This window comes from Hoplias malabaricus, chromosome 2, assembly GCF_029633855.1.
Source record: "Hoplias malabaricus isolate fHopMal1 chromosome 2, fHopMal1.hap1, whole genome shotgun sequence".
Lineage (NCBI taxonomy): Eukaryota > Metazoa > Chordata > Actinopteri > Characiformes > Erythrinidae > Hoplias > Hoplias malabaricus.
Genome location: NC_089801.1, coordinates 38,130,925 through 38,143,663, shown reverse-complemented (window position 1 = coordinate 38,143,663; position 12,739 = coordinate 38,130,925). Strand labels below are relative to the sequence as shown.

The 12,739-nt window shown below is 43.4% G+C and overlaps 2 protein-coding genes across 7 annotated transcripts in view; one reads left to right on the top strand and one right to left on the bottom strand.

Moving 5' to 3' along the window:
- The window catches only part of mark4a (MAP/microtubule affinity-regulating kinase 4a), a 35,987-nt gene extending 30,211 nt beyond the window's left edge, over nucleotides 1-5,776 (top strand). For 4 of the 5 annotated variants that reach the window (XM_066659224.1, XM_066659225.1, XM_066659227.1 and 1 more), the window contains one exon: nucleotides 37-5,776. In XM_066659224.1, coding sequence (XP_066515321.1) covers nucleotides 37-382 — 346 coding nt within the window. In that variant the 3' untranslated portion in view covers nucleotides 383-5,776. The remainder of the gene's footprint in view (nucleotides 1-36) is intronic. The other variant, XM_066659226.1, reaches the window with a different exon arrangement.
- A 1,461-nt stretch (nucleotides 5,777-7,237) lies between these two features.
- On the bottom strand, nucleotides 7,238-12,061 carry ckma (creatine kinase, muscle a). 2 transcript variants are annotated; one of them, XM_066652001.1, is made up of 8 exons: nucleotides 12,019-12,061; nucleotides 10,167-10,375; nucleotides 9,822-9,976; nucleotides 9,210-9,342; nucleotides 8,881-9,052; nucleotides 8,301-8,424; nucleotides 7,820-8,009; nucleotides 7,238-7,596 (listed from the first exon to the last, which is right to left on the bottom strand). In XM_066652001.1, the coding sequence occupies exons 2-8, from the start codon at nucleotides 10,357-10,359 to the stop codon at nucleotides 7,418-7,420; spliced, it is 1,146 nt and encodes a 381-aa protein (XP_066508098.1). In that variant the 5' UTR covers nucleotides 10,360-10,375; nucleotides 12,019-12,061; the 3' UTR covers nucleotides 7,238-7,417. The 2 variants fall into 2 exon arrangements, with proteins under 2 accessions (XP_066508098.1, XP_066508105.1); XM_066652008.1 differs by lacking the exon at nucleotides 12,019-12,061 and adding an exon at nucleotides 11,460-11,530.
- Nucleotides 12,062-12,739: the final 678 nt, after the last annotated feature.

Genomic DNA, 12,739 nt, shown 5'->3' with positions numbered 1-12,739 from the left:
TCTCTCTCTCTCTCTCTCTCTCTCTCTCTCTGTCAGTGGCCATCTACCTGGGGATCAGAAAGAGGCCGAGCCCTGGCCCGGGGGAGGGGGGTGGTGGTGGGGGCGGGATGTGAGGCCACGGCCCCCCCGGCCCCCCGCTCAGGTGGTGCTGTCGGTGCGAGAGGCGGCACGGGGGTGCGGCTGCCAGGTGAGCCACGCTGGCCCCTACCTACTGCGCTGCAGCCGTGAGGCGCCGGGGTCCAAGGTCGCCTTCCAGGCTGAGGTGTGTCAGCTGACCCTGGGCTCAGCCGAGACCAACGGCGTGCGCTACACCCGCCTGTGGGGGGCGCCACTCGCTTTCAGACACATCGCCTCACAGATCTCCAGGGAGGTGGAGCTCTGAGTGGCGGGGCTTAGCCGAGAGCAGGACACACCCCCTTTTCTCATCTCTGCCCTGGCAGCAAGAAACTGACTTGGCCCTGCCCACCTCTGGTTTGGTTAGACTGAAAAAACCTACCCCCACTCCCAGTGGATACATAAACACACTAACACACACACACACACACACGAGCTGCACAATATGGACAAATTGCCCTATTGTTATCATTCCATTGTTACATGTACCAGTTACAAAACAATGAATAATTAGAGGCTAATTTGCATATCAAAGTTCCTGCAATATCAGTATTGCAAGCATCAATATCACAATAACAATCAACCAATAGAATATCATACAGATCTAACCCACACACAAACATACACACACAGGCAATATAGGGTTGCACAATATGATAAAAATTACCCATTTATTATTATTATTATTATTATTATTATTATTATGTTGCCGTATATTTTTGTTATTTACCTTGCAATATAACAATATTGGTGAACCCATAACAAGTGTATAATTTAGACCTGAATGATTATATGTGATTGGCCAGAAGGGGTTATGTAGGGGTTAATCAGAGGCTCATTTGAATATCATAACTTCCTGCCATATCAGTAGTGACCGATTAATATCAGTGGTAGAACAAATGATGTATCGTGCAGCTCCAACACATACTCACACACACAAACACACAGATACTTGTCCTTGAAGCAACCTCATCCACAGGACCTGGATTGATTCCAGAGTAGTATTTTTATTCTATTTTATTTTATTTCAATTAGCGTCATTGTCTTTTCTTGTTTTTTTAATTTTAACTGTTTTGTAAATTTCTTTTCTTGCCGTTTGTAACGGGTCACATTTTGTGTTGTTTTTTTGTTTATTTTTTTTGGCTCATCTCACACGCCATATACACCTTTATGGTTATCTGAGAGCGATGTGCAAAAAACATAACCCGAAATCGTCACATATTTTCATCTCTCACTCCCTCCATGCTAACACTGACCCAGAGCCCTGTTTTTGTCAACAGGTTTGACACACAGCAGAACCAACCAATCACAGGATCATGTTTGAGGTCTGACTGTCATAGCATCTTCCTGTTGGCTTTTTTAGAGCAGTCATATGACACTTTTCCACTGTATCGTACCTACTCTACTGGACCCTACTCTCTGTTTGTTACATTTTCCAGTACCACAGTTCCCCCTGAAATGTATCCAGTGATGTCTCAAATAACAGTTCCTAACAGGAAAAGCGGGCTTTGGAAAACACAGGAAAAGTGTTAAATACTTATCATGTATTTGCATGTTGTTGTTGTTTGGGACTGAAACAACAACAGCATGTCAGTTCAGACTGTAGCTTGTTGCTTGGAGATTTTACAGATGGTGAGTTTGTGCTGGATGTCTGCATTGCATGGCATAGAGTGATGACTCTCTCGGGTCAATCAATGTTTTGCAAGGTTTATACATCACGGTTTAGTCACTACTTAGCTTGCTTGTAACCATGTGAGAGAGCAGGGACAAAAAGAACCCACTTTTAGGGACCAGGACCAAATTTACCTGATGGATAAGTAGAAACATTGAGTATAGTAGGGTAGTGTAGGGACTATGCAGTGGAAAAGTGCCAGTAATCAGAGAACAGAGTCTCTGTGCGTTTCCAAATACAAAGGAACAAATCCAAGTCTGTGTAAAACAGTGGTAACAAATCACAGCAGATAGGGATTACACTGATAAATGTATTTAAAAAAAGTGCAAAGTCAAGTCAGTTCAGTAGAAACCTGACTGGACACTCCTGACCTCTGCAGCTTACTGAGGAATGCAGCTTTGTGTAATCCACCCTGCTGCTGAATGATCAGGAATCGGTTATATGTAGCAGTTCAAGTAGCGATAACATAAGCTGAAACACCCACTTTCCTCACCCCTTGTTTGATTGGTTGATTCTTTTCTTTGGAGCTCTGTCTCACGTTTATTATGTTGGCCCTGTCCCAATACTCTGAGACTTGGTCCCTTTGTGTGTGCTTAGGATGTATTGCATCCTACTTTTTTCACTTTCCCCCACCAAAGGTGCTCACTAGCACCCCTCTGCCCTTCTCAAACCACACTAAAATGAAGGCTGTGATCCTGTGACATTATACACATAAACCAAAGAGATAAAAAGCTCAGAAACTGAAAGAAAATATTGTTTTAGAATCTTTGTCTTTGTTGATTGAGTAGAAATGGTTTTGAGGGACATAGATCTCTAATCTCTGGCGTTATCATTAACTCACTATAGTGTCCCAATTATGTTTTCAAGCTTCTGACACTTCGAACACTTAAACTTTTGTTCACCCTACAACAACACAAAAGGGAGCACTTCAAAGAGGGCCTTGAATAAATGGGACAGGGCCCCTCATAAACTTTCTAATTCTTGGTCCCCTCCTGGTTGCCCAGTCTGAGGGGAGCTGAGCGCCGTGTCACAGGATGAGGCAGTGTCTTGGTGATTCAGGTGTTATTTAAAGCAGCAGTGTTTGTGTCACTCTGTGAAACAGCCAGAGCTGGAGGATCGATGACACTAATATTTGTCCATTTCAGTTCTGTTAGCTAACAAAGTGACCAACTCGGCAGCTATAAACTATATATATAAAAAAAACTATGGCCCACATTTGGCCTCAAGTGATGACATAGGCTCAGGGTGCATCTGGCTGCCTCAAACTCAGCCACAGCTCCACCTCATATGGGTCCGATTCCCACAACACCCACCCAAGTCAAGCCTGGTTGATAGCTAGGCCAGTGTCTGACCCAAACAACACTGGTCAGTGCTTTAGCTGAGCCGCAAGAGCCTAAAGTGAGGAATGTTAGGCCCAAATATGTCTGTGATTTGTGAAGAAATTGTGCAAATTCACATATCAGAATTCCATAAACTTGACCTTGGTGCCAGGTTTTGCTCACAAAATTCATTCGCACTCAGTCTCCTTTAATGCAAATTGCAGTTAAATGAATGGGGGGTTCACTAGCAAAATTTTGCTAGTCTAGTGGCTAGTCTAATGTGGCTTAAGGCTGATTAAAATATAGCTTTGCCATTCAGTTACTACATTTGCAGCTTTTTTGCTCCCATGACTTACTTATCTCAGACTTTTCCTTCAAAACACAGCCAAAAAATTCAATTCTGTTAACCTTTCAGTTAGTAGTAACTATACTAACGTCCCACTGGTGTGGTGTAGTAGGTGAGTGAACTCCCACACATCCTATTGACACCGCTCAGCTCAACTTCACAGCTCGTCCTACACCCTGAACCTGAACTCTGAGTCGTATAGGGGGCCCCACCTTCATCCATTTCACCCCTCCATCTATCCATCACCCAACTCTCCACTTTCTGTTTGATCTTCGCGTTGTTTTTTGTGTGTAATCAGTTTGTGTGAAAAGTAAAAGAGGAAGATAAAAAAGACAGAAACAATCTCCCGACCGTGAGCGTTCACCCACTGATTCATGGGAAATTCCTCGTCTCGTCAATACGTCTGCTCCGTGATCGGACTCCTGCAGCGGAGGCGCTTCCTCTTCTCAAAGAAAAAAGACAGAAGATGAACTCAGAGCAGCACGTTGAAGGAAGAGTGCGAGTCCGGTCGGTTCTGGACGCCTGGACCTTGTGTTCGAAAAAACGTTTCACAAACAAACAAACAAACAAAAAAAGTGTGTTTAGACCTCCATGCACTCGCTTTGACTTGAATCGGCTGCATCCTATGGCTATTTTGGGTTTAAAAAACAAGCCCGAATCCTGCCACCAGGGGGCGCTAATGTCTTAAATGTGAACACTTCAATTTGTGGATATTTGCACAGGTACTTAATTTATTTTCTAGGGTAATTATCTTGGGAGAGATACAAAAAACATAATTACATGATTTATATCAGTCAGACCATGGCTGCATATAAAGATGAAGATGATAAAGAAGATGATGATAATAATATGACTATAGTATTTATCTTAGAACCTCCAGGTTAATTTCTAGCTAGTGCAGAAATACTCTGCTAGCTCTCCAGAACCTTCTGTGTGTGGTAAAGACAAACGGTAACCTGCAGTCATGCATGACACTGAGCAAGAGGGGAGGAGTTGGTAAGGGGTGTGAAAGAGTATGTTACAGAAAGAGAGGGTGTGTGTGTGTGTGTGTGAGAGAGAGAGAGAGATAGGTTCAGATACTCCAGGTGCTGAAAAAGCAGATCTAAAGTGTTATTGGCTCTGTGTGTGTGTCTGAATGGAATATATGACTCGATTCACACCTGGATATTTTATGTGTTTTTAGGACCAGTGTTATTTCTGTATAAATATCATCCACATTAAAATGCAACACTTTTGGGAACACAGTTTTGGTTCCTAATGGAACATCTGTGCCCTGCTTTGGTTAAAACCCCACAAGCCCCAAAGCAGCGTTCTCCCGCTGTCTAAACAGCCCTGTTCGAAACGGCCACTTTTAGCTCCTGTTCTTTTAAATGATAATGAGTTGCTCACTGTTCACCTTCATCAAAGTGCACAGCATTGAGTGAGGAGCAGAAATTCTGTTTTTTATTCATTTTTGCTCAGTTATCTTTCTTTGTTTTTGTTTCCTTTGCACTTGTTGTGTCTGTTTTGTTGCTTAACCTTGTCACATAAATGAGGGTCCAGTGCTGTGATTGGACGCTGTGATTGGGTGGGGGAATGCGGAAGTCTCTGCACTTAATGTCAGAGGCGGAGCAGAATCAGAATTGCTTGTTGTATCCCATGAATTTTGACTTCTGCAGCAGACAGAAAAATGACTGGATGGCTTTGCTTCACAGTGTGCATGTTGGTGGACTCCAGATTTCAACATTACAACATTGAGATTTTCAAATGATGTACATTTTAAATCCAGTTTATTCCAGTTTAAAAATGTAACTGTTTTGACTAACACCTGAGGCTTCAGTGGTCATCTTTATAAACATAAGTAATAATCAGTGTAGAGGTAGTGCCAAAATAATGGTGAATTTGGAGGTGCATGGATAAAAAATAAGGCTTATAAAAAGATTGTTGTGTATCAGCTGTTTTGCCTTTTAAATGCAAACATATATTTGAAACTATCAGCTTTCAATTCAGATCAGAGTCACATGAAAGAACCAGGTGTGAACAGGGTCTAAATGTGTGTTTACATTTAGGGGTAAGAGTGAGAGGGCAGGGGTTTGTTGCCCTGAATGCAGCACTCTGCCCTTGTGTGTGTATGTGTGTGTGTGTGTGGGTGCGTGTGTGTGTACGAGCGCTATGCTGGTATGGTATTTCTCATAAAGCATTACTCTAATATGCAATGTGACAGGAGAAACTGGCTGAGACAGGAAAGATATGTTCCGTTTGCAAAGATGTTTTGTGTTTTCGTTCCCCAGAAGTCTGTGCACCTCTGGCCAAGCAAGAGAAACAAAAGATCTGGAGAGAAATAAAACTTCACTGATGTTGACCTCGTCCTGCGTGTTTTCTTCCTATGCAGAGAATGTGTGTGGGCTTCTGAAGCTAAAGGGTATAACTCCAGTCCACCCCCTGGTGTGGTCCATCTCTATCAGAAAATGCTATTGCATTTTCATTGGGCTCACCATCCTTGGAAGAGAACACCAATAGTTTTTACATCAGCTAACACCTGCTTTGGCTTGCATCATACTGTCTGTGGTGAAGGAGGGTCAGTGAAGCCAGCCTTAAAGAAACAGAGAGAAGACAGTAATGAGCTTTCAGACTGGCAGGTAGCTGTGGCTTCACCAAGCTTCATGACTTGATGGTGGGGAGTGTTCTGAGATGGCTGCACCACTCTACCCCTGACTTCTAATCTTTTCCTTTCCTTTCCCTTGCAGACCTGCTTATATGTCCTTAATACAGGAAACCTTCTATTGTGCTTTTCTGTTACTCTACTCAAAACTACTCTCATTTTGGTCCCTGGCACCTTGTTTGTTTTCCACTACCACAGCTCCCTCCTGTGACATCACAAAACCCTATTTTGCAGGCTTTGGAAACTTTTTCCTTGTTGCAGTGTCTAGCTCTCACTGGATTCTTTGGTTGGCCACTGATCCAAGGAGTGTTGGAAACTTTTTAAAAGACCACATATGAGCTATCATTGTGAGTCAGATAAAAACAAATGTGATATGTGCTGTAGAAAATTTTACAGATAGCGAGTTTGTGCTGGTGGCGCAGCAGATAGTGTCACAGTCACACAGCTCCAGGGAACTTGAGGTTGGGGGTTCAAGTCCTGCTCCGGGTGACTGTCTGTGAGGAGTTTGGTGTGTTCTCCCTGTGTCTGTGTGGGTTTCCTCCGGGTGCTCTGGTTTCTTCCCATGGTCCAAAAACACACGTTGGTAGGTGGATTGGCATCTCAAGTAGTTGTGAATGTGTGTGTGTGTTGCTCTGTGAAGAAATGGTACCCCCTCCAGGGTGTATTTCCACCTTGTGCCGAATGATTCTGGGTAGGCTCCGGACCCACCGCGACCCTGAACTGGATAAGCGGTTAAAGATAATGAATGAATGAGAGCACGGACTAAAAAAGAACCCGTTTTCAGGGACCAGGACTAAATTTACCTAATGGAAAAGTCCAGTAGATTAGAGTAGGGACAATGCCGTGGTAAAGAAATATATGTGGCAACAGACAGTTTTCAAGTTCTTAAGAAAGTGGGACAGGTGTGTAGGAACGGCAGTCCTAGGTCTAGCTTGCTATTTTAAAACCTAGTTTCTAAGAGACCTGAGAAGAAATCAGACACGAGGTGTGTTTCATGGGGTACACATTTATTGAATCAAAATTTGATTGACTTTTTACAACCAAAGTTCAAATTGAGGTGAAATGGAGACGCTGGGCTTTTTCCACCCGCGCCAGGAATCTGATCCCAAGATGTCACCGACCGAAAAAAAGAAATGGGGGTGCTGGAGAAAAAGAAAGAGGAAAAGAAAAGGAAAAAAAAAACGCGACAGAAACAGGACTGAAGCAGAGTCTGTAGTCAAGCAGCGTCTTCATCTATGCACTGCTCGATCGCCTGATGGATGGATGGATGTAAAAAAAGAAGAAGAGAAAGGAAAGAAAAGGAGGAAAAAGGAAAGGTTCCCTCTTTACTTCTGGGCGGGGATCATGCCGTCGATGGCCTCACCCTTCTCCAGCTTCTTCTCCATCTCAATCATGAGCTTCACTCCATCCACCACACACTGCACCTGTTCCACCTCGGAGCTGCCGATACGGTCAGCGTTGGAGATGTCGAAAACTCCGCCTACAGAGGCAGTGTCCACACCACCTGTGGATGAGGAGGGAAGAGAGAGAAAAAGAGGGAGTAAAGATAAGCGTGGAGGGAGATAAAGAGGAGTAAGCCATATAATAAAATAGAATTTTGCATCTTTTCAGATTGAGGCAAATCTTATGTCATTAGACTCAACACACTTGAAGGGTCCTTCTCGGATTTGTGTGTGTTTGTGTGTGGGTGTATGTGTGTGTCTCTGTGCAGACGTGTGTCCACGTACCTGTGCCACGCTTCTGGAGACGCAGTCTGGTGAGGATCTCCTCAAATTTGGGGTGCTGGCTGAGCTTGGGCAGTTTGACGTGGACACCGCCGCGGAGGCCTGTTCCCAGGTTGGATGGGCAGGTCAGCACGAAGCCCAGATGCTCGTTCCACATGAAGCCGTGGTTGTTCTTCTTGAACACCTCCTCAATCTGGAGTTGGGGAAAAGGGAAAAATGGCAAGAATGAATCCGGCATCATCCAGCAAGTATCGTCATGCAATCAACAGGTCAAAGGAAATCCTCAGTGTAGAGTGGGTCTTTAGCTCTCACTCATTCTAATGGAGATTTCAGCTGCAGAATGTCATGCAGTGAGACGTGAAGTAATCCCACAACACCATTGTTATCACACACTTTTTAAACAGGATTTAAATGAAGGTTGAAAGAAAAATCAGGTTACTAGATGTAGCAGTTTGTTTGGAATTCACTGATGTGTGTGTTGTACCTTGTTGAGGCCGACACAGAATCGCCTGAAGACCTCCTTCATGTTGCCACCTGGCTGCATGGAGATCACACGCAGATGATCCTCCTCATTCACCCACACCAGGAAGGTCTTGTTCTCATTGTGCCTGGAGGAACAGGAGAAAAACAATCCCTTTAGATCATTTCATTTGTCCCAAATGTAGAAAACGTAATAAGACCATTTAAACTCTCTCAAATCACATCTAAAATGATCAAAGTTTATTTGTCCCATTTGCAATGATCCACAGAGTACACTACTAAAAAATGTGGACAAAACCTTACACCTTACCCTCACTCATGCACTCTACAGTCAGTACATATTTCCCTGTGCATTATTGTGAAACTAGAAACATTAATATTGCTGTTAAAACTGGCCAGTCATTTTGACTTTCGATCATGCCAGCATAGTTAGTTTCATATCATATCAAGTAGAATGAAGTTGACTCACCAAGATATAGATTTATGCAATGAATAAGATCAAAGTGACTAAGACACTGCAGCCTGCACCCTCTCTCTCTCTCTCTCTCTCTCTCTCTCTCTCTCTCTCTCTCTCTCTCTCTCACCAGATGCCCCTGGCGTCAGGCCAGTCGCGGGCCATTCCAGCGGCCAACAGCAGTGGGGAGACGGGCTTGTCAAAGAGGAAGTGGTCAGCGATCAGCTGCTCCTGCTCAGCATCGGTCATGGACTTCAGGGGGTAGTACTTGCCCTTGAACTCACCATCCAGGCTGTTCAGAGCTAGATGAAATCAATTAATTTTGTTACATATATGTCATATTTCTGAAGCTGTTGTGAATATAAAATATATACACACATATAGGTTAAATAACACAGTAACATTGGAATAACACAAGACAGAAGATACAAAAACATGACCTGAGTTTTGGACACTCACCCTCGACAGACAGTTTCTCCACAGCTCTGCGCTCTCCACGGCTGTTGTGGGGGGGCAAGGCGTATCCCTTAATGCTGCGGCCTGTGCGCACACGGCTGCTCAGGACGTAGTTTGAGTCCAGGTCATCACCACCCTGCGAAGAGCCGAACATCCTGTCATTAGCCTAATGTCTTTAATCAATATAAATCAGTTTCACAAGCTTCTTTAATTCAATTACTGTTTATTGTTTATTGCTTTTTACAACTGGTGTTGTCTCAAAATGGATATTTAGTTTAGTGTTTATCCTTGTCTAGTCATGAAGGTCTGTGTTATATATTAGGTTCCTGTGATTTTAATTGAGGTTCGTCCTGGACTAGATTTACAAGGGTTAGGGTTCACAACACTATATCACTTAGAGTCCTTGGGCAAGACTCCTAAGTGTAAATCACATTGGATAACAGCATCTGCCAAATCCCATAAATGTAAATGGACTAAGCTGAATACAGATTGTCCTTTGAAAGTTCAGCCAAGTCTAGGACCAGTTTTTATTCATGGCCAGAAAATCTGCTCTCATTTTGGGTCTATGATTAAACCATAATTTGGTAATGTAGACATGTGGTGCTACTGACTAACCTTCAAGTTCTCAAAGTTCAGGTCAGTCTTGTGCTTGTCAGTGGCCTTGTATCCATTATGGCGATCAGAGATGACTGGGTCAAAGAGGTCCTTGAAGACTTCATAGGATTCCTCATCACCAGCCACACAGCCGACAGTCATGATGAAGGGGTGACCTGGTAGGGAATAGGTTACACCAATCAGAACTTTGTCAAGTTGTGGAGTAACAAACCTTATCCACAGTTTGATACAGTTACTGAAAGCTTGAATATATTCTGAGTGTCTCATGATCACATTTGTCAACATTGCTGTTCCTTGGACCAGCTTTCTGCAGATTTCTGGAAGTAGATCCAGGCCTTCACTCACCAGGGTTGTCCACACCGGTCTGGATGACATCGTCCAGAGTGTAGCCGGTGGGTGTCTGCTTGTCCCTCAGCTTGGCGTACATCTCCTTGGTCAGCACCTTAGCCATGTGGTTGTTGTGCTTGCTAAGGTCAGGAAACTCTTCTTCCGACTTGAAGTTCATCTTGAAGTTGTTGTGGGTGTTTCCGAAAGGCATGATTGCGTTTCTGGCGCTGTGGAAGGGAATGAAGAGAGGAGTTAGGGTGGTTAAGACCACCAATCTGGGAGTCTGTTCTCTGCAACAAGATTATGCTTCTAATATGCCAACTTGTCACTAGTAGAGATTTTCTTAATCAATATTTCTGAAGCAAATGCAGCATGTTAGTGACAAGATTTGTGAAGTGTTACTACTGTCAAGTGATTTTAAATCCCACAGGACACCTACACCAACAGCTGCAAAAAAAAAAAAAGTACAGAGGTCTAAGGTCCTTTGGTACCCCAGTGACCTGCAGGACTCTGGCAGCTCAGCTGTCAGATCATGTGTCTGACTGCACTCAGAAAGGGAGGGGTCACATGTAGAGGCAGCTATTTTTATAAAAAATGTCCCCTGCACACCATCCTCATGTTACCTACTTTCTCAACAGACAAAAAACTCCTAACATATTCCAGTCACTCACAGGTTCAGTGCTGTATAGTCTAGACAGTGTTGCATCTAATAAATCTACATCTGCATATTCACTGGATAAAGGTGCTAGCTGAAGATTTAGCTCTTTCAAGAGTTAACAAATGTATGAATTAACACCGTTGTGTTTAAGGGCTGGGTGTGGCCACTTGCTTTCTCTTTTGCATCTTGAAGAGTCTCCTAAATTCCTAAGGCTATGACTATGACATAATTAAAGCTTGGATTGACCCTGGGTCAAATGTGTCACATCATGTACGACTCAACTGTGAGTTTTGATGATTAACACCACATATGGCATCCCATTAAGTTCAGTGCATTCAGTCTGAAGAACATAGTGTATAATCAAAAAAAGATGCTCAGATGTTCCTTAGCTCTGTAGCTAAGTGGCTAGCTAGCTCCAGTCCAGATCCTTGTCAGATCATGCACAACACCACATGAGCAGGGATTAAAAATAACTGCAGGAAGAGACCTGTCCCAAATGGAGGCATGTTGGTGGCAGAAAGTCCCCTGGGTCTATATTTGTCAGGCTGCCGCGAAGGAGAGTGCTGATTCAAGATCAGGTTTTTTGGCTTTTACTTTTGTATGAAGGTAACTGGGTGGCCAGCAGAAACCTGATCCCAGACCAGTAAATGTACCTTTGACAAATATAGATCTTTTTTACAGATGCATCTGTCAGTGCTGTCAGTTCTCTTGCCAGTCAGACTACTTACGATTAGACAACTGTCCACCAGAAAAGACGATCAGCAGTTACATTACAATTCACTGACTACACTTAAGCCCTAATCTGTTCCTACCTGCAAACAAAAGCGCTGATGTCAAATTCATTGTCTGCTGTGGCCAAAACTAATCAGTTTTGAATGAAAATCAGTATAGATTTTCCCACCATTGCACTAATCTCAAAATGATATCTCTTACTCCCATACACACCGTCTTGCAGTTCTTCGGTATTTCAGGAAACTATATGCCTTCTCATGCATTTAGCAACCAACATTTTGTTCAATATCTTAAGATTTTGAAATCTCCTTGATTAAAATTTAAAATGATTAGTTTTGCAAATCAGTAGCTATTTTTTCTTGAGGTTTCCCTAGGATACATATTAGGACCCCTACCAATTTTGCCTACACTCCCTTCCTTTATCTCTTCTCCCCACAAAGAATACATGTCATGTAATCATAATTTTTACGATTTTTTTACCTGCACACGAGACAACAAAAGAGGCAACAGTCCTTGGGATCAGTTCCTGTTCACCAAAGCCGAAATAGGGGTCACCCAGTGGAGAAGAGTCCAGCTGGGCTTTATATAGTGCTAAACCTTATGGCCATTGGCTGCACCATTTTAGAGACTGCTGAACTGTGATTGGCCAAGGCTTGTGCCTGATGCCCAGTTTAGTGTACGGAAGGGGTCGCATTTACATTTCCGTCATTTTAAACAGGGATGTTAGCTGTGGCCTGCCCCTGTCCCCTCCCTCCTCCCAATACTGGAGGTTTCGAAGGGTGTGTGTGTGCAGGGGGGTGGTGTTCAGTGCTAAAAAGGCTGAGTGAAACGTTTGCCATGGATGCCATGGATAGCAGCAGTTAGCAGCTGTGCTCGGAGCCAGGCAGAAGGCCTTGGGAAAAAATCCACCCAGTGCTTATCATATGATCCTCATTGAGAGACACACATCTCACCAGAAGCTCTTTAGGAGATTTTGACGTTTCTCCTTTTATTTTAAAAGGCTAGACTTCTGAATATTGCTTGTTATTGTTAAAACAGTGCAGCAGTACAGTTGTGTTCATGTTCTATCCACTGGACCTTGTGTAATGGTATTTCTACAAAGTCCTCAAGGTGGATGATATTCAGTTGCATGATTGCAGGACGCTCCAGACCAGAACATCCAGAAAAAAAAAATCCTCAGAGAATAAAACTGAACCTTGAT

What these genes read in the sequence shown, in the direction of transcription:
- ckma (XM_066652001.1), bottom strand. Translation starts at nt 10,359, where the DNA reads ATGCCTTTCGGAAACACCCACAACAACTTCAAGATGAACTTCAAGTCG. An exon ending in GACCGGTGTGGACAACCCTG is followed by an intron (nt 9,977 to 10,166) that starts GTGAGTGAAGGC and finishes ATTCCCTACCAG; the next exon opens with GTCACCCCTTCATCATGACT. An exon ending in GGAGAAACTGTCTGTCGAGG is followed by an intron (nt 9,053 to 9,209) that starts GTGAGTGTCCAA and finishes GATTTCATCTAG; the next exon opens with CTCTGAACAGCCTGGATGGT.